Raw genomic sequence first — 23,397 nt, 5'->3', positions numbered from 1 at the left:
TAAGCATTCGTTATCTCTGACCCTTCCAATAGCTTCTCAGTGATACAGGGTTTAAACACATACAGTGTCCATCCCAAACCTCCTGCCCACACCTACAAGTCTCACTTATGCGGATTTTGGGGTGATTACGTTTTTTCTCTATATTGAAAAGAGAAATTACCAAAGGCTCACAGAAATCATATTTGTCAAGTGACCACAATCATTTGAATGGATGTTACTGTAACTGGGGCATATTTATTCTATTTTTCAGTCACCTCTTGAGTTCAGTCCCACAAATGTGAAACGATGTTGTTTATTCTGCCTTTTAGGAAAACGCAAGGCCTCTCCTTGACAATGGAGTGTGGAATCAATCTTAAATGAACATTGAATTGGTTGGTCTTCTAGGATAAGAAAATCTTAATCATTGTGCTGAAATTTGCCTTATTTGGGGAGGGAAAAATGTCAATTAAGCTTACAAGTATTTAATGTTTAAAGAGATACTGAGCACAGATGTTCTTCGGAGGTTCTAGAATTTGTGTGGGCAGGTATTTAAGATTTATGCTAGAGAAAGTGGGGATACCAGATAGAGCCATTCTAAACTAGGTAAAGCACACCATGAAGAAACTAAGATATTAGGCATTAAAGGCTCTTTGATTTTGGATTAAGCAGCTCCGTAAAAACACCAATTCACAAGACTGTGTTTCCTAGATTTTTAACTCTAGCAAAACAATATCTAATCTTGTTAAATATGTTAGCAATTTAAATTTGATTGCAAGACCATACAAAGTTGATGGTCTCTGATGAACTTTATTGGCATGTGACAGCCAAGTCACTCGATCTCCGACTAGTAACACTGTCCTATGGACTCCCATTTCTTTCTAGAGTTAATTACTATGGTTACTCATTAAAGCCCAGCTTCCCCCCAAAAGCATCTAGAATTTAAAGGGTTTTAAAAGGTTTCAGATTCACCTCATATGAATGAGAACTGGAGTTAGTAGTTTCATAAATCCTGCTCTTCGTATGGTCTAGGTCACCCTTGACATGGCACAGTAGACCTCCACACACTATTTCTATAGGTCCCAGGATTAGCTCAAGTACCAAAGAAACAGCTCAGAGGGCCCTAAAGCTTTTCATAAAAATTGGCAAAGTTGAACCTGGACGTCTACCTCCCCTCAATTTGTCCTCACCGTGCCATCTGTCCCCACATGCAAGATCTCCAAGGTCAATAGACCTCAGTTGTAATTCATTTCTTATGCAGTACATGCATTTCCTGCATAAGAAAGGGAGGGCCCCTGGAACTCAGTAACAAGACTAAAGTAGTTTGCCTACATACAGCCTAATGTGATAAGGTATATTGACTTAGAATGTATAATATATATCAACTTAGTTTATTTTTTTAAGAGTTAAGCCAGCTTTTGTAAGATTTAATTTCTCACTGGTATCTCATTTTCCTACAACGACTTTAATCTACGGACTGACTTAATGCTAAAAGCTTCAATACTTTATAAAATACTGAGGAATATCGTTTTTTTTTTTTCAATTAGAGTTTTTCATTTTTATAAAGTTTTTCAAACATGTCCGTAAAAATAAGGCTCTGTATTTTAAATACATAAAGAAACAATTTATTAGCTGTTTTAGACAAGCGAAATGTTGGGCTAAATTAGAAACCAGGGCTTAAGTGTGCATTTTGATCTTTATAAGACAATCTTTTCAGTTTTGCCTCCGAAAAACACAAACTTACACATTAAGATTTTTGGCTGTAAAATAAAATATTAGAGATTTGTACAACTATCCTACCTCCTTACTCCTAAGTGCTCTCTCCCTTAACTCCCACTGTCTTAAATACTTTCCTGCTTATTTTATTATTTAAGTATTAATAACACTATTCAAAAAAATTTACTCTAGCCTACAGATATTTTATTCTGAAAAAGTTTCTGATTTAAGATTGATTCCAATAAATAATAAATATAAGTTGAAAAAATCGGCCCATTTTTTCATTAACATCCCGTTTTCCCCACAGGGGATAACTTGTAGGGAGCAGGGGTGAGGAAGAGGGGAGATTTCAACCTGTACATTTAAAGAGGGCCTGGCTGGATTCTCACTGGGATTTTCAGGCCTTTTCCCATCCAAATATTTGAAATGTACCCACCTAATACAGAGTAAAAGCAAGAAAAATCTATCACTTATCCTTCTTAAAAATACTGTGTTTTGCACACAAACATTCATTGTTTTAAGAACATTAAAAAAATGACAGCCTGAAGTGCTTAAAATGTGTATGGACATGGTACAAAACATGTATATATACACACAGATATGCATATGCACAAGCAATGTATATATACACATACAAGCATGTAGTCTCATTATTTGAACTTGATAATCCAACAGTGTACACTACTGTACATCCAGTATGAAATGTCCTGTTTCATGGATGTAAAAAGAGTCAAAAATCCAAACACCTCAGGTCTTTTAAGCCTGAACACCATCCACCTAACCCAATCTTAAGTCTCTACCCCTGACTCATTGATGGTGAACCATAACCAACCACAGACAGACTGTTTAAAGGCTCACACAAATGTCTTTGGTGTATGTGTCTATTTTTAAGGTACAAAATAATAATAATAATTATAATTATAATAATAAAAATAGCTATTTTGTGTGCTGTAGCAGTTCTTTTGTAGCTCACATGAAGTGCAGCTCTTAAACCCCACCCCCACCCCCACCCAAAGAAAATACTTGTTAAATAAGGGATTAGACAGGTCAAACACCATTGTAGTGCAAATAGTAAACGATAAAAAAACAACATTTACAAAATATAGAAATGTTTGAATCCAACAGATGGACAAACATATTCCTTTCAAGTATCTCTCCTTGAAGAAAATAAAAATTAATCAGGTTACTTCCAATACAAAAAAGTCTTTCTTTTTGTCCTCTTTCAGGTAAACAGTTTCAAACCTATTAGGTTGCATAGTTCTAAGATCATAAGCACCTTAACGAAATGTAACTTGGTATTCTTTATTCCTTGATCTTTCTCTCTTTCCGTTCTTGTTCTCAATGTTTTATGTTGGTTTTGTCTGGTGGCAAAAGTGGTACAGAAAAGAAAATGTGACCACCTGCACATAATTGTTCTTTTACCAGTATGTGTATGCATGTGGTGTGTGGACATGCCTCTGTGTGTGTGTGTGTGTGTGTGTGTGTGTGTGTGTGTGTGTGTGTGCTGAAATACACAGAGAGAGTGTCACATAGACATACTTATGACCTGGGTAACTGGGTGGGACTGGCCCTTTAAAACTCATGGCTTTCTAGACGTTATTTGGGTTGTGCTAGCCCACATTACTGCAGAATAGACAAGTAGACTTCCAGGCTCGCAAGGGAACAGCAAGAGGCAGGAGAGAGGACAATACCCAGTTTGAAAAAAAAACTGATGCAATCAGTTTGGTCTTGGAAGAAATGAAGGGTACACCATTCTCCCTTTTCCTCCCAATCCCTGTCTGCTTCACCGCTTCATGTCTGAGCCCTGGCTTAGAATATTTTCCACATCTTCCTTCATCTGTTTCATTAGGTTTTGCTTTCAGCTTAGTTTTTGTTTTTATGGGTTTTTTTATTATTTCTATTTTTCTGGTTGTTTTGTTTAATTCAGAAATCTTATATTTGTCTTCATTTTTGCCACTATCTTCTCTGAACTTTCTAGATCCGTTTCCTCTGGGACCTGGCAACTCTAGGAGCAGCCGCACTCCTCCACAATCATGTTCTGAATGTCCTTTTTGATGATGTTTTGGCCATCATCGTAATACAGCATAGACATGGGTCTCAGCTTGGTGGGCACACAGCATGACTTAAGGTTGGCGAAGGGGCTGTGACCCCTCATGCGGTAGTGGTTGATGACCGTTGAGTGAAAGGAGAGCGAGGACCCAGAGGTGCCTGCTATGTGGCTTGGGCACTCACCCTCACAATAGTTGGCATGATAGCCAGAAGGAGCGATGATCCAGTCATTCCACCCAATGTCTTTGAAGCTGACAAAGAATTGTTTCTTACAGCAGATGTTGACCTTGCCGTCGCACTCCAAGCCCCGCCTACGCCTACGGTGAGGATGGTCTTCAGATTGTCGAGCCTGCAGCATGAGGAAAGGTCTGTGCGACTGTTCCTTTTCCTCTTCCACCGCTCCATCACTTCCATCTTTCTTCTTCCCATCTCCATCCACTTCCTTCTTCTTCTTCTTGCCCAGGAGCACTAGGCTGGCACCACTCTCCTGGCACTGCTCACAAGCAATCCGCACATCCAGGGAACTCTTACCCTGGTCCAGCAAGCGCTGGATGCTGCTAGACACTGGAAAGATGTGCCAGGTACTCTTCCGAGCATCGACCACTTTCTCGGATAGCAACAGTTCACTCCTCTCCCCCTTTAAGCCTATTTCCTCAGCCTCATCCCCAGTGTCCAAGCTGCCCTGTGGATGCTTCTGCTGCTGAAATAGACGGATGGTGACTTTGGTCCTGGTCCTGTTGGCCTTGGGGACTTTCAGGAAGAGCCAGATTTCTGCACGCTCCACTACGGACAGGTCACTGCCTTCCTTGGAAATCTCAAAGTGCAATGTCTTCCTGGCTGTGCCTGAAGATAAAACACAAGAGAGAGAGAGAGAGAGAGAAAGAGCACTTGTTAATTGTAATTGTACATCTATCACTAACTTCTGGCAGCAAGAATCTTGTTATCAGCTATCTCATATAATTCTCAGTCAGCAATTTACAGCCCATGTATGAGATAAATCTGAATCCATGTGGCCCCTGAGTTGAGAAAGGGTTTTACAGTTTTGAAATGATTTAAAGAAAGATAATAATTTTTTAACGTGAAACTTACCTGAAATATAAACTTTAGTGCCTGTAATTGTAGTTTCATTTGAACACAGTGTGTTTCGTTACACGTTGCCCTGACCTTGCTTCACGTACATAGAATTGAGTAGTTACAGGAGGCACAACTACCAGAGAGCTGTTTGTAGATCTTGCTCTGCGATAAAGGGAGCCTGGGCTTCTGTATCTATGTCACTCCCCCCCTTCTACAAATGAGAATGGTGAGATGACATTTGCCCAGGGATCTCAGGTTTGAAAAGATCTAATGGAACAGCACCAATGAAAACCTTTGAAAGCCTTAGCAAGTTGTAGAATTATTTTCTCACAAAAAGCCAAAGACCTTGTCTTCTCATCTATCTGTGCGTAAGTGTATGCCAGACTCACTGACATGACATCTTCCTGTCACCACCTGACCTAACTCCCCTGTCAACCTGTCCCCAGGTGCAGCAGCTGGTTTTTCACCAAATGGCCTGCAAAGCTCCAAGTTAGGCCTTTCTCAGAGCATTTTTTTATCACCTAAAATAGGTCTGACTGTGCTGTATCTTCTGTTACAACCTTTTGTTTTCAATATTCAAAATTCCTGTGATATTGGTATGGACACTCTACATGTTCCTGTAATCCAGCTATCTATCTCCTATGAACTCTATGCACTCAAGCCACTTGTAGCAGTGACACCATTTGTTCCTGCACCATCCAGGCTAACCAAAACAATGCTATCTGCTATCCAGCTGGACCCCACTCTCACTGCCTTCCTTCTCCTCACCTACTACCACCCTCACACCAACTCCATTTAGGACACCTGAGGGCTTAGGCCTTAGCTTTCCCATTCACTGGCCTGTGTAGCATGCAGCGGAGGGCAGGGAGTTATCTGATTACTAATTAACAAATGGGATCACATTAGCATTGAATTGTCTTAAATTAAGAAAGCAACTCCTGTCTCTGAATCCCTTCTTTTTGCCTCTGTTCATTTAGAATACCCCAAATAAATACCAAAAGCGTACTTCCCTTTTTATCTGCTTTTAAAACAGAAGAAACCCCAGCAATCACTCAGATCTACCTACCTGTAGAGCCAAAAACCTTGCTATTTGCTTCTCCTTTCACACACACTTGTAAAGTTATTGTGCAGTATCATTTACCATAAGAAACTCAAGAGAATAATAATTTACAATAAGAAACAGAATTCTTTAAGTATATATTTCCTGTCACTTCCATATTACCATTGGAGAGTATATAAAGGCACACTTTCACTGATCTAATCACGCCCCTATTCATAGGTGTCTGCTGTAAAATCTTCGGGTGGTTCATGTTTGACATCACACCTCCCTAGGAGGATCTCCCTAACTGGATACCCATAGCTAACAGAACTAGGCTATATGTATCAGGAGAGACCTTGAGGTGCTCATGGCACCATAAATTTCAGCACAGTTTCAAGTACTCTTGAAGGAAAGCTCGTCTGTGCATGGTGCACTGCAGATTCCAACATCAATCTAACACACTCTGTAGACTGACTACAATACTGATAAATTCACAAAGGCACGGTCCACAGAATGCTGACCCCAGACACAGCCCCCTGGCATCTATCTTGAAGTTTGCCAGGAAGATGGGCATTGGGCGGAGTGACCTCACGTTTTCATTAGATATTAAAATAAATAATTAAGAGTAGATTTTTGATTCCATAGCATACAAGAGCAAGAAACAGTGAGAAAGAGGGATATGGCCAACAGCTTTGAATGTGAATACTATCTCATCCTTTGATAAGGTCAAGTGGGCTTGTTGTTTTTGTTGTTGTTGCTGCTACTGCTGTTGTTTAGTTTTGTGAGAAAGTAAAAGGTTCTAGGAAGCAAAATCTAAGATGGTAATTGCAGCAGCTCATGAGGTACATGTATCTCATGAGGTAGGGTACATGAGGGCAGAGGGGTCCAGAGAGGCTGGGGGGAAGGAGGGATAGGCCACAAGGGGCTCAGAAGAGCACTGGTTCCTTCACCGTTTGAAAAAATATCTACTGGCTACCTGTCACTTTTTCCTTCCTGTTTCCAGGTGGGACATCTTCTGAAATTCCAGGCTACACGACGTGTCAGTCCATAGACAGAACAAAAGTAGCTGCCAAGTTAGAGAAGCCAGAAAAGGCTAATTTCTCTCCCTAGGAAACAGCTCCTGACTGGCTCCTGGCTGTCAGCATTCACTAGGTCTCAAGGCAACCATCTCCCAAACTCTCCTGTGTCCCAGCCACACTTGGCATAGGTGTGAGGGTGAGGGGACTGATAGCACACATGCTGACCTGCTCACACTGGGCTTCCCAAAAACAGTCCTAGGCTGATGGCTGCAGATGCTGGGAAAAGGACAACAGAAGATTAATTGGCATGCTAGAACAAGTGACCGTGCATAGGAACTGTTTTTTTTTTTTTTTACCAAGGCCAGAAAGGCTGAGGCCATGTGCCCCTGTCACACAGTCTGCAGGACAGCCCCTCATTTCATGGGAACAAGTTTCTAAGGCATGTGGTGGCCCCGCCCCTTCTTCACAGGCGGCTGTACTTGGAAGCAAATGATTTAGTGTTCCTGCAAGAGGAGCATACAAAGAGAGTGCTCATTAGAGGGGGCTCAGTCTGTCAGGTGTTGTTACAGTAGGTTCAGAGAGTCGTCATAAAACGACTTTCAGGCTGGTCTTGGCTGACAATTAACTGCAAGCCATTGCCTGCGTGTCACGGGAGGCAAGGGCTCTGATTTATGCAGCATTTTAATTATCCAGCCTAAAGCCTCTGGCTCCCTGTGTTTGTATCCATTCTAGCTCGCTTCATCTCTCCCCCATATTTCTGACATTTGGATTTTCCCCTACTAATTGACATGCCTGTCCCCTCCTTCTCCTGGTGTCCATTTCTGGAACTGCTATTTGTGTATTGCATGATATTTTATCAGGGGGGGAAAAAAATAAAACTGAGATCCAATTTCATGAAAATGCTGTTGCCGTTTGCCCAGGAGGACAGGGGGAGGAGAGAGTGAAGTCTTCCTCCGTCTACCTCATGCGCAGGTACATTTTACAAGTTCTATTGTATTCTGACTTAAGCAGTGCATTTTTTTTCTTTTACCTTAGCTTTCATTGCAGAGGGGTGTGGGGAGATTGAGATGGATGGAAGCTGAGGTGGTTTGACCATTTCTCAGACCTGTTGGTTTCAGAAATATATTACAACGCTCAAGTCACTTTCATAGGGATGAAAACTACAATTAGGAAATGTTCTATTCCCTTTATCTCTATTGCCTGAGAGCAGCGGCTCTGTTACAGGGATGCTTCCAGGAGGCCCCAAGCTGAACATGGAATGACGTGGAAAAGGGAAGAAATGCTTAAGGATGAGATGTTTACACCAACTTCCCATCCATTTCAGACCTGACTTAAATATCTGCTGTTGTAAAATCCTGAAATGAACACCTTCCCATCACGCTGCGTAAGCAAGTATGGCGCTCGTGTGTCCAGGTGTGTACTGGGTTCTCCACCAGGCCGCAGCTCCCCAGATAGGACTGATTGCTCGTAACCTTTCATTACCTACTCCCTGGTAACATTCTTTTCCTCCTCGGTGCTATTTTTTGTCCTGAGGCTTGTGAGCAAGGCTTGTATCACAGCCTGCTATGTCTGAGTAATTCACTAAGATAGTCCCACGCAAACCCATGTGGGTGATAATATCTCATCACTTTAGCCCCTGCGAGCTTGGTGGACACACACCAAAGCAGAAGAAAATGGGCAGAACATTTGGTAGAGATCAATTTTGTACCTTATAGGGAATACCTTTGAAATGTTGCCTGGTAGGAGGGCTGGCAGAAAGAAAGTCTACGTAAGCCTAAAGGAAGGGTGTGTGTAGCAGCTCTCTTTTGCTTTCAGGATTTTTCCCTAGCTTGATCATGAAGGTATGCCAGGGCTTGCATAAGCAGGCTCCTTGCTTCCTTCCCCAGCATTAGTATACAATTGCCACATACACACAAGTCCAGGTCTCGGATTCCTGGGCACATGATCATTCCCAGCTAAATAACCGATATATACATAAATGCTCACCTTCATTAGCCTGGTTTTCCTCATCAACATCTGGAGTAAAATATGCTACCCCTTTATAAATAGGTAGGAATTACATCTCTGTTAATGTAGAAAGCCTAACCACTTACAGTGTACATTTAAACTCACCATGAGGGGAGCACAGTTCTGCTGGAAAATACGTGTTGCTTAAATGTTCTGGTTTTCACCAAGTTTCCCTGTGCCTAGATACAGTGCAGTCAGCAGCATGAAGGGCCCCCACTACAGCTTGTGTGTCCTCTGAGGCACTAAGTCAGCCTCTGAATGACTTCCAAGGATTTCTGCAGAAGGTCTTGAAGGGTTACTTTTCCTCTGACCTATAGTAGAAAATCTTGCCTACAGCAGGCATATTAGCTTGCATGTATAAATTATCCTGTCTAACCCTTTAGCTTTAATACCTCTCCTTAGGATCCATTTTTGAATTATTGTACCTCTTCAGGCCTGAGTAACTTAGCATCCATTGCCTCTTTCATTTAACTAATGATGAAAAGGGTTAAACGTTCAAAAAATGAAGAGTCTCACTTCATAATATTAATAGAAAAAAAGATTCTCAAGATTCAGCCCCAGAGACTTTTTCTAGAGTTCCTCAAAAACTTTTACACTTTTAATTTTGGACCTAGGAACCAGTGAAGCAGAATATTTGACATAGCAGAAGGGCCAAGACAAATAAGTATTTTCATGCGAAGTGCCTGGGAAGGTGCTCCTCTCTACATGAAAACTGCATCCCTCCCCTAACATCTCCCCATTCCCACTACAGTACACCCACTCCACAGGCAAAACACTGAGCGCTCATCTCTCTGCACATCCCTTCCCCCACGGTTTCTCTCCACACTCTCAGCTGAGAAACAAATGCGTCCTCAGCAGCTGAACTCCGTGTTCTTACCAGGCGTTAAATAAATAGTCTTTTTTTTTTTCCCTCTCCCTGTTGGAAGTCACTTGTCATTTGTCCCTTGTGAAAAGCATTTTGATAAGGCAGGCAAAGTAGGAAGCAGAATTGGGGGAGACAGAGACGAGCGGGGTGTGTGTGTGTGTGTGTGTGTGTGTGGTGTGTGTGTGTGTGTGTGTTTTAACCCAAGCGGCCGTATTAGGGAGGGACTGTGTTCGCATCAGTGTAGCCGATGATTCCCGCACATCCCAAGCCCTGCTTTGTTTATTTTTGAAATGTATCACTCCTCTGCCGCCTATGGAGCTGCGGAATGTTCATATGGACCACAGCACTCCCATGCTGTGCCTTGGCCTCACTTCATTTATTACAGGTAGTTGTGCACCTCCCAGTCCATAAAATCTTAACTCTGCAGGAAGATGGGGTTGCAGGAGCAAGCACCTGATAGTCTTCAAGTTTAGGGTGCTACAGGCTGGGGTTTCAAGTAGCCACAAAGCTGCCTTTCCCAGATTAACTGACAGAGAAGGTTTAGGGGTGCGCCCTCTTGTGGCCAGTCTTTCCCAAAATTCAGAGAAGGGTGAAACCTTAGGGGTTCAGAGGTTTGATGAGGTGGAATTCAGAACACAGGGCAAAAGAAAGGTGGGGGGGAGTTGTGGGAGTGTACTCCGCTTTGAGCCGGCTCTCTCTCTCTCTCTCTCGGGGTGTGGAGAAGTGGTCTTCAGTGAGCTAACTCAAATCCTCTGTGCCTGGTGTCCTCCCAGAGACTAGAGGTATGCTACTTTAGACAGCACCTGGCCAGTCTCTATTCACCGAGGCATCACTTTCTTTGTTCTTCTATCCTATGTAGCAAGCACTCCAATAAGCTAATTGTGACAATTAGCAGCTAACCATGGCGGAATCTATGTATATTCAGTAGCAGGCTGTCACTGTACATTCACTGAACAACCACTATAAAGAAGCAAAGGTAGATAAAACACAGTACATCAGTCCAGACGGCCTCTGATCTCAATTTCATTGACAATTTAGGTCATAGTCATTGGATTTTACTCATCCATACTGCTGCTGCTTTCCAAAAAGGTGAGCACTCAGGGCTTGGGGCCAGCCATGCAATGAATACACTAACTTTGGGATGCACACTTGAGTGACACCTATATAAATAAAATCAAATTTATTCATTGGAACATATTTCAGAGAGCTTGAGAGAGAATGGATGCTACTTATCCAGAGCAATCCAAATCAGTTTCACAAAGCTGAAACACCACCTGGACACGGTAGGATATATTCACTTAACAGGCTAAGGTACTGTAGCCCTTGGATTCTCTTTATTTTCATGGTTTTTTTTTTCAGCTTAATCTAATAATCTTGACTGAAGAGGCCAAAGTAAAACGTACATCTCATACCAAGAATGTTAATATTAAATAGCACATAATAGTATGCTTAGAGGTGACACTCATTGACTATACTCTGTGTTGTACATGGGATTATAATTGAAGAAAAAAAGCCCTTTTCTATTTTTGAAATATGTTACCATGCTACATAGCAGAGTAGAATTATTACAAAAGCAACAAGATGGATCTTTGCAGTTCATTTTCATGTATTTGCTCTAATTAACCAGATGATAAATATGGTTCCTGAATAGGCAACGTGCTTACGTCATACCCCATGCTACTTGGAGAGTAGATTGCCTATACTATGGCCCTAACTTACATCTGTGAAGTTATAGTAAATCAACCTGAAGTCAATGTATGCTGCCTCTCACATGAGAAGATAAGCAACTATAACAGACACACTGTGTTCCTGGACTAGAAGGAGTTCCCTCTTACAAACTTTACACTCAGTTGGTGTGCGAGCCCAATGAACCACCAGCGTAAAGAGGAGCCCATTTTCTCTCAAACTAAACAACGGAGAAGTAAACGTGCCTGGATCCCATTTAACTGAGAGAGTCATTAGCTTTGAGAAGGCCATAAGTGAGGAGGAGTGAAAATGGCCCAATTCTCTGCCCCATCTCCAACTGCCAAGCAATGAATTTTCTGTGCATGCCTAGTAAGTCAGAGGGAAGGAGAGAGTGCCTGGGTCCACTATGGAAGCTAAACATGGTGGAAGTCACACAGCATACTTAGTCACGTGATACAGTTGAAACCAAGTTAATAAAGACTGCAACTGAGGCCAACATAGGTGAAGGCTGTATATAAAAACTTATATGGTGATGCCAGGTCCAGGACCAATCTTCTAAAGCACATAGCCCATCCCCCACACATCAGCCAACGCAATAAAGCTTTTCTTTCCCACCTCCTAACTCTGAAATGTGGAAGAAAAGTAAGCTGCAACCTGATAGGTCCAACCTGTCTTTCCCCTCAATGCGGTTAAGAAAATAGAGTCACAGTGACCAGGGGTTCGGGGACTGTGTCAAGAGGTAGGTAAGAAAGTAGGACTTGGACAGAGCTAACCTGCCCAGGAAGCTGGTGGGACACCAAGGTTTCTTTCATAGGAAGCCACCAAGCCAGCAGTCTGTCAGCTCCCCATCACTCCCCCACCCGCATGGATGCCCAGGTCTTGCAAGGTTTTCTTGAAAACAGAACTTCTGAGTCAACAGGTTTTCAGGATTGGAAATTTTGAGTGTTGCCTTAACTGTTTATTCCACTGTAGCAAACTTTTAAACAAAATTCTGAGAGTCCCTGCACGTACTGTACTAGCCATATGCTCTACCGAACAAAACAATAGCGTTCCCTTCAGATGGCTTTGGCGAGTGATCCTAGTCCTTAACCTGGCATTTCCCATGAATGTAAAGCGGTATTATTAAAACATCCATGGGCCCAGCTCCCAGAGGCTTGCAGTAGGATCTGTGTCCTCCTGACTATGAAGAGCCAGTTCCAAGTCTAAGGCCTAGGCTTTGGACAGGTATTTTCTACACAGCAACAGGTTAGCGTAGTCCTGAGCCAATGATTAGACCCTTTTACAGTTCTTCCACGTAAGGACTGAGTAGTTTGCATAGTGTCTGAGAGAACATTGTCAAGGTCGCATTCCTTGGCAAAAAGTTCTACATAACTTTACAAAGAATAAAACTGGCTTGGGGGTGAGGGGGTTTTGGCGTTCTGTTGATGTCGCTTTTGTTTTTATTTTGTTTTTAATCTGAAAGCAAAAGGGTCAGTGTTCCAAAAGTCATCACTAATTCAGTCAGTGCTAACTGCCCTGGGAGTGGCTCTCGGCTGTCTTGGGTATGCGCTGTGCACAGAGGCAGGCTTTCCAAAGGTGAAAATGATTGTCACTAATAAAGACAGCCCAAGTCTGGCTCCAACGTGGCCCCAGATCAGACATGTAAAGAAATTTGTTTTCAGACAGTGGCATCATCAGTGCCTTGCACTCGGCCCCCAGGCACTCTTGCTCCTACCTCAGAAAAAAACTTTGGATGGGGTCCAGATGCTGCCTCTGCACCCCCAAACCCCCAAATGCCCTGCTTTCATCTGGCTGCTCAGATCTGGTTTCCTAGGCAGGGCAGCCAGGGATCCCCTTGACACTGCCTTCCAGCTCCGGACTGGCTGAGAGCTTCTCCTCTGGGTAACCGCTGAGTTTATTTAGCAAGTGTAAGCTAGCCATCGCGGGGCAGGGCTCCCCGGTAAAGAAGTACTTGCCCAGTAACCCCCACCCCACCCCATCCCTGTCTCTCCGGCGCCACCATCACCTAATAACTAATAACCTTCCCGGGAAGTCTCTAGCTGGAGGGAAAGAAGTTCCTGCTAGGACTGTCAACGGAACACATCTCCCTACCCCCGCCCCCACCCCTAGCGCCAGCAGCACCCACCTGACTCCGCAAAGGTGATGATCTCCGAGGTTTGCTCCATGAGTTCGTTCATTTCGGCCCTCCTACCAATGTCGTCCTCTATCTCCACATACCCGTTCTCTCCTACTTTACCCACATGAAGCTTCCTGATCGCGTTGAGAAGCGCCGCCTTGGGCACTGGCTGGGTGACATCGGGTCTCTTCTTCAAATGCAGCATGTTTAAGATGTGCTTCTTGACAGCTTCTACCATCTCTGGCTGAGAGTTAGGTCCATCCTTCGGAAGGGTGGCCAGCGCACAGGATGGGCAGTCCGGGCTTGCACCGTGCCCCTCGGATCCTGGGGTGGGGGAACTCCTCACTATAATCCAGCAACTTGCCAACAGAAATCCTCTCAGCCAAAGCAAGGGCATCCTGGCAGCAAAAGTCGTGTGTGGTTGCCTTCTTTAAAGGCCCTGCTTTTCCTCCCCACCCCTCACGCACAGGATTTTTTATGGACTTTTTTTTTCCTTCTCCTCTTCAGCAAATTCTCTGGAACAAGAGCAAAAAGTTTTCTGTGAAGTTTGGTTTGCAGGTTCCCTCTCTGAATGCAGTCAGTGCTGTAGGTTTGTGGCTGTCAGGGAGGAGAGTTCTGACTGTCTCCGAGTAAAAGAGAAGGAAGGAGGGAGGGAGAGAGGGAGGGAGGGGAGGGAGAGGGTGGGAGGAAGGAAGAGACAGGGTGGGGGGAGACAGAGACTGAGAGAGGATGGGAGGGAGAGACACTGGGAGAAAGGAGAGAGGGGGAGGAGGAGAGGGGGGGAGGAAGACAGAGGAGAAGAGGAGGAGGGAGGAGAAAAGGAGAGAGGGAGAGAGGAAGAGAGGAGAGAAGGGAGGGGGAGGGAGGGGAGAGAAAAGAAGGAAGGGAGGAGGAAGAGGGGGAGGGGAGAGGAGAGGAGAGAGGAGGGGGAGGGGAGAGGAGAGAGGGGAGGGAGGGAAAGGAGGGGGGAGGGAAGGAGAGAGGAGAGGAGAGAGGGAGAGGAAGAGAGGAGAGAGGAGAGAGAGAGAGAGAGAGAGAGAGAGAGAGAGACGGATTGGTCCTAAGTGGAGTGAGTGAATGGAAGAGGGAGGGCGTCTGTGAGTAAAAGCTGTGACTAGGGAGGAGGGACAGACCGTTTCTGACAGGCTGCCTTCTCGCAGCTCCTTGCTCCCTCATGCACACCTCTTTTCAAATTCTACCACTCTCTGTGGGGGGAAAGAGGGGGCGTGTGGGGGTGGATGGGAATTCTTCAGTCCTTTCTACAGTAAATCCTCCTATCTGTGTTCACTTTTGGTCTGGGGGGTGGTTCTTTCTTTTTCTTCTACTTTTGTCTTTTTCCCTCTCTCTGTTTCATTTTTCTCTGTTCAATCCTTTCTCTTGTGTTACCTTTCTTCTTTGGAGGGGGGGAATCCCAAGCTAATTGAATGCACTGTTTCCATTCAATGAGATAACTTGTTTAGGAAGTGTGCCTCTGAAGTCGAAGTCTTCTTTCAGGGCCTTGCACTAGCCTGGAGTAAGCATCCCATTCGCTGGCCCTGATGAGGGACTGAGGGAGGTCCTCAGGTAGATAGCACAGGTCAGGAGACTGGGGCTGGGGTTGCTCTGAGACAGCTGGCTGCTCTGCCTGACAGAATCCAGAACCATTCCTTTCTGCCATTCATTCATATTAAATGTCCAGGGTCCTCATGCCAGCAGGCGATCTGATGGGACCTCGAGCGCAACAGAACTTTTGTCTGTGGTCATATAATACACTCTGCTCTTGCCAAGCGGGAACCACAGCAGGGCATTGGAAGGTCCCTTGGGCAAGCAGCATTCTACATAGTCAGGGAAGGTACTCACCTCCCCCTCCACCCTGGAGGTACATGTATCTACAAATTATAGCCCATTGCCTTGTCCTGGCTGCACAGTTAAAGCACACAATTCATTTGGCCTTTCTCATATTGTTTCATAAAAAAGTGTACACTTCTGGCCTATAGGGAAAGAATCTCTAACACATACTGGCAAATTATTTTTCTCTGGCATGTACTAGTTTTGTTTTGTTATTCTGCTTGCCCCCAACTTCCCTCCCTAATCTTGACCGTAGCATCCATGGCAGGCTGCCTGGCTGTTTCCTTTTTCTTCAAAGTAACAGCAGAGCTGAATTCATCGAGGATTACAGTATTTACAGAACAAGACAAATGTGCATTTTAAAACAATGCCTTTCTGAGGCTTTTCTTGTTAATTCTACACACACACACACACACACACACACACACACACACACACATCCTTTTCATTTTCTGCCTTAATGCTTTTGTCTTGCAGAAGTATCTTTAAGGCATCCATCTGTTAAAGCTGTCCTTCTCTCCCAGTTTCTTCCCTGCACATAGGCACTTTTGGTTTCTGTGGATGCACTCTGCTGCTCTCTGGTACCTGCTGGGTTCAGAGCCTTGGACTCCAGCACAGCAGGTCAGGAGGGCTGAGTTAAGAGGTGTCAGGACTACAAGCATAAAATCTACATACAACAACCAGGAGGACTTTGACAACATCATGACATGAGGGTAAACTCCCAGTTTTGACAGGTGACAAGGCTTCTCTGAACCATGTAAATGCTGTTTTTAAAAGCACAAGACTTTCCTGGTTACAGGCCCTCTGACACCTTTGCAGAGCCAGGAGGACCCCAAGTCCAGAAACACCAAGGACTCTGCTTTTGTTGATAAGACTGTCCATATTACCTAAAACTCTCATTTAAAAAAAAAAAAAAAGAAAAGAAAAGAAAGGCTGGTCAAAAAGATGAGGGGAGTAGGGGCATGAGCACTAGAATGGTTCAATAAAATATCTCTGTGTTATAATAACATCGCCCACCTATTTGGAGTTACAGATACAAAACCCGGAGCATTTTGTGATGCAGTTAAGTTTTATGAGACAGACTAACATAGAGCTAAAAGTTTAATGACAATGAACAACTCGAAAGTCCTAATAGTAGCATTTGGATAAGAGCAACTTATCTGTGTTCAGATTCTCTTTGCAATGTGAATATGTGTGTGTTCCTTGAATTTACTGTTTGCAAATGGAGCTCTTAAAAATAGCTTTCTCTTTGGCATATGTACTTGTATATGTGTGCTGAGTGGGTTGTATAAACACATAATCTATTTGCATGCTCTAGGACTATTAAAAAAAAAAACCAGTATTAACCTGCCTGCACAATAGAAAAGGATACAAATTACAATGCCTGTGGAGGTGCCAAAAAGTTGTAAAAGTCCTCCTAGCCATAGTGACTTTGAATGCATAGAGAGCTCATAAGCAAGAATTGAAAAGCATTACCTTCTGGGCCCCTTCTGTTTTGCCAGCCGGCTCTTGTATCATGAGGTCAGAGCAGTCTGGGTTCCTCTTCAAGGTATTGGCACTGAGAAGTTTTATACTGTAGTACTTAGTTGTACACTCACACATTGGTACCTCTCAGAGAGGAGGGCTGAGGCTTTGTTTAGGATTGGTTAGAATCAGCATGACATCAGCAGATGACTAGTTTTTCCAGTGTGAAGCATTTCATAATTCATTATCTAATGGAAATCTCTCTTGGCTTCTGAGACACTACCTGGGGGATGCACTGAGCCAGTAAAGCCCGTGGCTAGGAATAGTTCACCCTCTACAAAAATAAAGAGTGTCAAACCCACAGGTCTCCAGGAGTGTCCAGCTGTGGCCTTTTCTTACTCACACGTACACTTCTTGTTATACTCAGATTCAGCTTTATGTCTGCATGTACAACATCTGTTACTTCATAAAGTTGCTTCTATTTGCAAAGCACTTTACTTTTTCTATGGCAAAGAAACCTCACAGTGTTCTGCATAGGAACTCTAGTTTATAGTTATGATTTAAATAAGCTATGTTCTTGAGGAAAAGCACAGGAAAATCTGTCCATGTGATGATGGTCTCCCTGCCTTGACTCACACTGTTAATTTACACCTTGAAATTGAATGCCTGCTTCATACATCATTTATCACCTCCGTCTTGGGAAATGGTCCTTCTTTGCAAGTGAACTTCATAAGCATCCTGCCTATATCTTTAGAATCCCATCCTAACTAGCAAAAACAAAATTACAGAAAAAAAAATGCATCTTTTTTTAAAGCTAGAACTTCAAGACCTATATAATTTATAAACATTATAAATATGAGTTTAATGAAAAGAACAGAACTGTCCTTGAAATTGGTGTAAAGTTAGGCTTGGGGTTTTCTTTTGGGGGAGTCACACTGTTAGGGAGATAAGGCTCCTCCAATGTGCACAGTGAAGAAGGGCTCTTGTTCTCAGGAAGGAGTACAGCACTGTCCAGGTTCTCAGGACAAGCTGGATAAAATGTACAAAATTGGGAGCTAATGAAAGCCATATGACCAGATATGTTGTTTTGTGTGCCGGATTTAACATGCATAAAATAAACTTTTCACTGTGCCCACAAGCAAAATACAGAGGCTCTGGTCTCCTGATGCTAGTGGGGGAAGGTTCCTTTACACCAGGAGCTGTCTGGCGAGGGTCTCTCTTGACTAACAAAGTGTGGGTGCTAGCTCCATGTGGAGGAGGAGGAGGGGAGGAACATTCTAAGAACCGCATAAGAGAACCGAAGTAGGGAATAAAGTTTCAGGGGGAAGAAAGGAATATGAGCGGCAAGGACAGAAAGAAAGTCAGTGGTGGTCAGTTCCATACCCACCCGGGGTTAACATAAACGCTTGGAACAGAGGCCCTTCCGTACTGTCAGATAAGAACCTCTCAGCATCTAAGCTCACCTCCTACCTCACACATGTCTTCAGGGAAAGTAGCACTTGCACTGGAGTGTAGAGTGGGTGGTACAAAAAAGCGCCCGGATCAGACCCCCAACTCGGGAGGCTCCCTCACTATTTAAACTCAAGCCTTGGTGTTTCCATCTATAAAATGGGATCTATAAATTCAGGGTCAAAACTCAGTGGTCACAAATGGATGCTCATTTCTGGACATCCTGGTGGTTGCTTAAGCATGTGCGTCATGGGAATGTGCAGGACCCTGACTGCAAGGTCCACTACACGCGTGTCATTCTGAGACCCTGTTGGCTTTTGACACCACGGAAGTGCCCACCTGCTAAGCCAGTCTAGCAGCTATGACGTAGCTGGATCCCCCAACCTCAGAGCTGAACCACACTATGAAAGCCTCCCTCTCTCTCTCTCTCTCTCTCTCTCTCTCTCTCTCTCTCTCTCTCTCTCTCTCCCTCTCTCTCTCTCTCGCTCTCCTCTCTCTCTCTCTCTCTCTCTCTCCCTCTCTCTCCTCTCTCTCTCTCCTCTCTCTCTCTCTCTCTCTCTCTCCTCTCCTCCCTCCCTCCCTCCTACCCCTCCCCATGGAAATCAAGTTGGGGGTGGTGGAGGAAGCAGGCAGGTTAAAATAGCTTCTGTGGAATATTCTGGGCTAAGGCTCAGCGTTTCCCCGCTGAATTCCAGGGCCCAGGGAGTGCGCGCTGGTCAGCGCAGCTCTGAGCGGGTTGGTTTCTCTTTCACTTCCTGCCCCTCCCGCGGAGACTCCCTACACCCAGGCCCTGTCCCTTCGCAGCCTGCCACCGTACCTTGAGCAGCACCTGCTGGCAGTTTCCAGGGATCACTCCCGAATGCGCAGCTCCAGCCCGGCTCGCGGGACGCCTGGACTCAGGTCCAAGCAGGTCCAAGCGGCCGCCTCTATTTTTACCCTGAACACCAGCAAGGGCAACTTCGTTTAAAAGCGCAGCTCTTGGTCCCCCCCCCCCTTTTGGCAGCTAAAGAATTCAGGGAGGGGAAGAAAAAAATCACTGTTCAGTGAGTGCAGCTGGGAGTCTCTGATCCCAGCCCTCGGTGCCAGGGATTGTCAGGGACAAGGACCTGCACTGGGGCTGGCGGTCTCCTGGCCGACTAAGGCTAGCGGCAGCGCAGGCCCCGCGCCCCGCAGACTGCCCCTTCCCGAGTGTGGAGTTCGGTCCCACCGACTACCGCACTGGCAGAGTGGCCCGCAGCCACCGCGCTCTGCACCTAGCGGAGGCGTTCTGATTTCCTGGCTACTTCACAAAGCTCCAACTCCACGCTGGCCCTGTGCTCGCCTGGAGGAGCAGCCACTAGCGAACCCGGGGAGCAGCTTGCTGTGAGGAGGAGCCCGGAGGGAAACTGGTACCTTATTTTACTGTAATTGCAAAAGGAGCGATGTGCCAGAGATTTATATTTAGAAGTTGTATGTTTCTACTTTTATGTAAATGGAGCAATTAGGGCCTGTCTTGTTTCTGCTAACTCCGATGCGTGAACATTGCTGGGGAGCTGGTGTTTTCAATCACAATTAGTGAGCTGGTCAAGAAACAAAGTTCCTTTGAGGATAGAGCTCCTTTGTGCCAATGGGGGAGACCTGCGGTCCAGTGCTAGCCTGTGGCTTGCGGTGACACATATCTTAGGGGCACAGCTAGCTCTGGACTAGTGTGTCTGCCCTGTGCGGCAGCTGGGCCCATATAAAGTTGGCAGAGATCAAGAAGTGAGAATATTCACTTTTCCTCTCAAGTAAACCTTATGTCTTTAAGCGTTCATCCAGGCTATTAATCTCTTCCCTCACTAGTCCTCAAGCAAGGAGACAGGCTTGGAAAGGGGGGCTGTTTGCCACAACTCTGTGGTTAGCTTCTGCTCACAGATCTTATGATTCAGTCACACGTGCATGCCAGGGGATGTGGACACGTTAAGCAGGTGACTGAGAAGTGTCCTCTGATTCAACTGAATGACAGGAGGCTGGTGGTTCAGAGGTACAAACAAGCTGCTGACAACTCAGGGTGTTTGGTTCCTTCCCGTGGGGGAAAGGAATCTGTTTCCAAAAAAATTCTGATTTCTGCCTCATCCCCACTGGGAAAGTGAACATGACACCTGACTGTGGAAGTGAAAGGGACTTTGGAGGTGTTCTCAGCAGCTAAGTGTTATTCTGATTCTGGGCTTAGGAAAAAAAGAAGAAGAAGAAGAAGAAGAAAAAAGCTGGCCTCCTTGGTCAGCAGTGACCCTCCTCCCCATCCCCCACCCCTCACCCCCAGAGCCAACTCTGCATGCAGAAAACATGGGCAGGATTCTGAATATTTGCTGCAGTAGACCGTGGGAGTCCCTGCTTAAGCACCCCCACCAAATGGCTTCAGTAGAGTCTGGGGTTGGCAGACCTGTCTGTTTCCGACAGGCCACAGCCTGTAGCCAGTTTGGGCCAAGTGTTAGATACCAGGATTTGGGCCAGAGATGAAGCAGCCCTTTGCAGTCAAAATCAAACTAGGGTGTCTTGGTCTGTGTGCTAAGTCAGACTATGAATGAGGAGTTCAAAGCAGAGGTGGAAAGGGGAGCACTCAAATTCCTCCTAAATTTACCGGACTACAACAAATCAGAAGCAGTTAACCCCGAACTCCCTGACTCCTAAGACTCACAATTTTCTCAGTGTCCAGAGTAGCCCTCAGGCCTCATGCTGTATAAGAGGGCCTGTTCTCAGAGTATTCAAGACAGTTATCTATCTGAACAGTGGACTCAGATGCTACACTAAATAGGAAATGGAAAAGAAAGAAAGAAATCAGTAAGTAAAAAACTGTTGTTCTTCATTCCAGAACAGGGGTTCTCTGCTGAAACGGTTTTGCTCCTGAGACATCTGACAATGTTTTCAGCTGTCACAACCAGGAAGGAGGTGCTACTGGCATCTCCTGAAAAGAGGCCAAGGATGCCAAGTACCCTCCTACAATGGCCAGGACAGGATGGTGCCCACACTTAGAGAAATTAACAATGACTATTCAGTGGAGAAGCCCTGAGTTGGAGTCATGATTTTTAAGATTTCACCCAATTCCCTTTCCATCTGTTATCCAAGAGGACTTGGAAACTCAGATTATAACACAGGAAAAGGATCCAATTATGCAAAGTGTTAATGGCTGAAGTGACTCTGCCTCCTCATGCGTGAGTGATGCCCAGTGACTAGAGGCAATAGATAACTGACTGTCACAAGCAACCTTGCTGTTCGAAACCAGCGTTCTCGTGTGCACACAGTACATTTTCTGCCAGTTCTTTTTTTATTAAACCAAGGCCAGTCTTGATGGCAAGCAACAAATCTAGATGAGCTGACTCATACCCAAGGTGTTTGAAGATAAGAAAGACTCACAGAAAAAAAAGTAAATGAGGAAATGGGTTCTTCGCTTTAGTGATTTAGTTACAGCTCAATCGATGCAACAGAGAGTTCTTCAAAGTAAATCTTGCAAATGTGAGATAGCCATGTTTATCTTAACTTATAAAGGGGAAAAAAAAACAGTAGCTTTGTTTTATTTTCTAGTACCTTAAGAGAGTGACAAACAATTACTATCCAAAGGAATAAAACTGAATTCTTGTCTACGTCCTAATGTCCAATGCAAGCAACATAATATCCTGCAAGTGCCCTTCCTATAAGGAAGTAACGCTGCTGAAGGAAGGCTGTGGCCCTCCAAGTGTTGCTCCTCTGAGAGGACACAGACACGATTGTGAAAGACGAACAGCATCATCAACAAGAAATGATAACCATCACTGACAGAAGCAGCTCACAGCACGATAGCGTAGATTTGAGTAGTGCTCAGAAGATGAGGGCCACTGTCCCAATTTCAAGGCTTAGCTTCTGAATGGTTCAGGTCATCCAGAAAGGAGACGGTAAATCAAAGTTCATTTGTCAATGGACAGAGCCATAAGAGGAGTGTCTTAGACAGCATGACTCCATGGCATCTCCTCCAAGATATGAATCATAGTCTACTCAGGTAAATGGTCATTTTAGAACCAAAAGCCTCAATCAACTCCCAAATGATTCATAAATGCCTGGATTTCTTCCCAAGAATGGCTAGTACATGCAAAAAACTCAATGATCACATGTAACCTATAGAGAAACTATGTAAATATGCCTTCTCAAAGTTCTGACCAACATACATATGTTCATAAATTGTCATAACTCAGTTTAAACCGAATCAGGAAACATCTGCTACAGGAATTGATTTATTTCCCCTTAGAAGATTATGGAAAACATATTCGATGGAATATAGAACAGAGTACCACCACCCTTTTCCTTACCTGGATCCCCTAGGATAACAAGTCCCATGTTCCTGGCTTGAGGACACAGAGATGAAGGCACAGGGATTTAGCGTGTAGATTCATTAGACTGATAAGAGAGCAGAGACTTTGATTCTAATCCAGTTTTGCTTATCCACAGAGATACCTCAGAGCCCATTCTCCAATTATAGATCCCAAAAGTAAAAACCAATAAAAAGCTTGAAGCTGTCCAGTGAGTGAGTGAGTGAGTGAATGTGTGTGTGTGTGTGTGTGTGTATGAGTGTGAGTGTGTGCGTGTGTGTATGTGTGTGTATGCTGTTTTAAATCAGTGAACTGCTACTTCCTGCATGTCCTGGTAAAGTCCAAAGGTTGTGTCCCTCTGTGGGAGCAGCTCTCTGGCACGTCGTCTAAGCCACAGTGGCTCAGGTGCTGGTTCTTCACTGCACTGTGGCCTCTCCTGTGCCTGCTCTGGCAGCAGCCGGCCAGGTCAATAACTATATCCAGCTGCCCCACTCTAATCTCTGGAAGGTCAGGTTTGCAAAGGTGAACTAGCAAGCAGGATTCTGCCAGCATTAATCAGTTTGGGAAACAAAGTGGAAAAAAAAAAAAAACATACAATAATCTTGCGTCGTCTAGCCGGGGTTACTAAATGCTTTAAGATTAAGCTTTCCAAAGGCCACAGTCCCTTGTCTTCACACTTACTCACGCCTTGTCTTCACACTTACTCACACCTCCTGAAAGATGAACTAGAATGGAAGAATAGTTGTTCTATTATAAGTAAAAATCTCTTCTTTCAAAGACCATTTGTGATCACTTTAATGAAACAACTGGAA

At 44.5% G+C, this 23,397-nt stretch overlaps 1 protein-coding gene across 4 annotated transcripts; it reads right to left on the bottom strand.

Moving 5' to 3' along the window:
* Positions 1–838: 838 nt before the first annotated feature.
* On the bottom strand, positions 839–22,996 carry Inhba (inhibin subunit beta A). Of its 4 annotated transcripts, XM_051167991.1 has the most exons (5): positions 22,905–22,996; positions 22,586–22,673; positions 19,105–19,290; positions 13,557–14,062; positions 839–4,584 (listed from the first exon to the last, which is right to left on the bottom strand). In XM_051167991.1, exons 4-5 carry the CDS (start codon positions 13,942–13,944, stop codon positions 3,698–3,700), a joined length of 1,275 nt encoding a protein of 424 aa, XP_051023948.1. In that variant the 5' UTR covers positions 13,945–14,062; positions 19,105–19,290; positions 22,586–22,673; positions 22,905–22,996; the 3' UTR covers positions 839–3,697. The 4 variants fall into 4 exon arrangements, with proteins under 4 accessions (XP_051023948.1, XP_051023942.1, XP_051023963.1 ...); XM_051167985.1 differs by lacking the exon at positions 22,905–22,996 and having other exon boundaries at positions 22,586–22,864; XM_051168006.1 differs by lacking the exons at positions 19,105–19,290; positions 22,905–22,996 and having other exon boundaries at positions 22,586–22,864.
* Positions 22,997–23,397: the final 401 nt, after the last annotated feature.

This window comes from Acomys russatus, chromosome 3 (assembly GCF_903995435.1).
Source record: "Acomys russatus chromosome 3, mAcoRus1.1, whole genome shotgun sequence".
NCBI lineage: Eukaryota > Metazoa > Chordata > Mammalia > Rodentia > Muridae > Acomys > Acomys russatus.
Note: the sequence above shows the minus strand (reverse complement) of the source record. Positions and strands in the feature narration are given on the sequence as shown.

Excerpts from the sequence above, each read along its gene's own strand:
- Inhba (XM_051167991.1), bottom strand. The coding sequence starts at position 13,944 with ATGCCCTTGCTTTGGCTGAGAGGATTTCTGTTGGCAAGTTGCTGGATT. Across the intron at positions 4,585-13,556 it reads CATCACCTTTGCGGAGTCAG|GCACAGCCAGGAAGACATTG; the intron begins GTGGGTGCTGCT and ends TTTTATCTTCAG.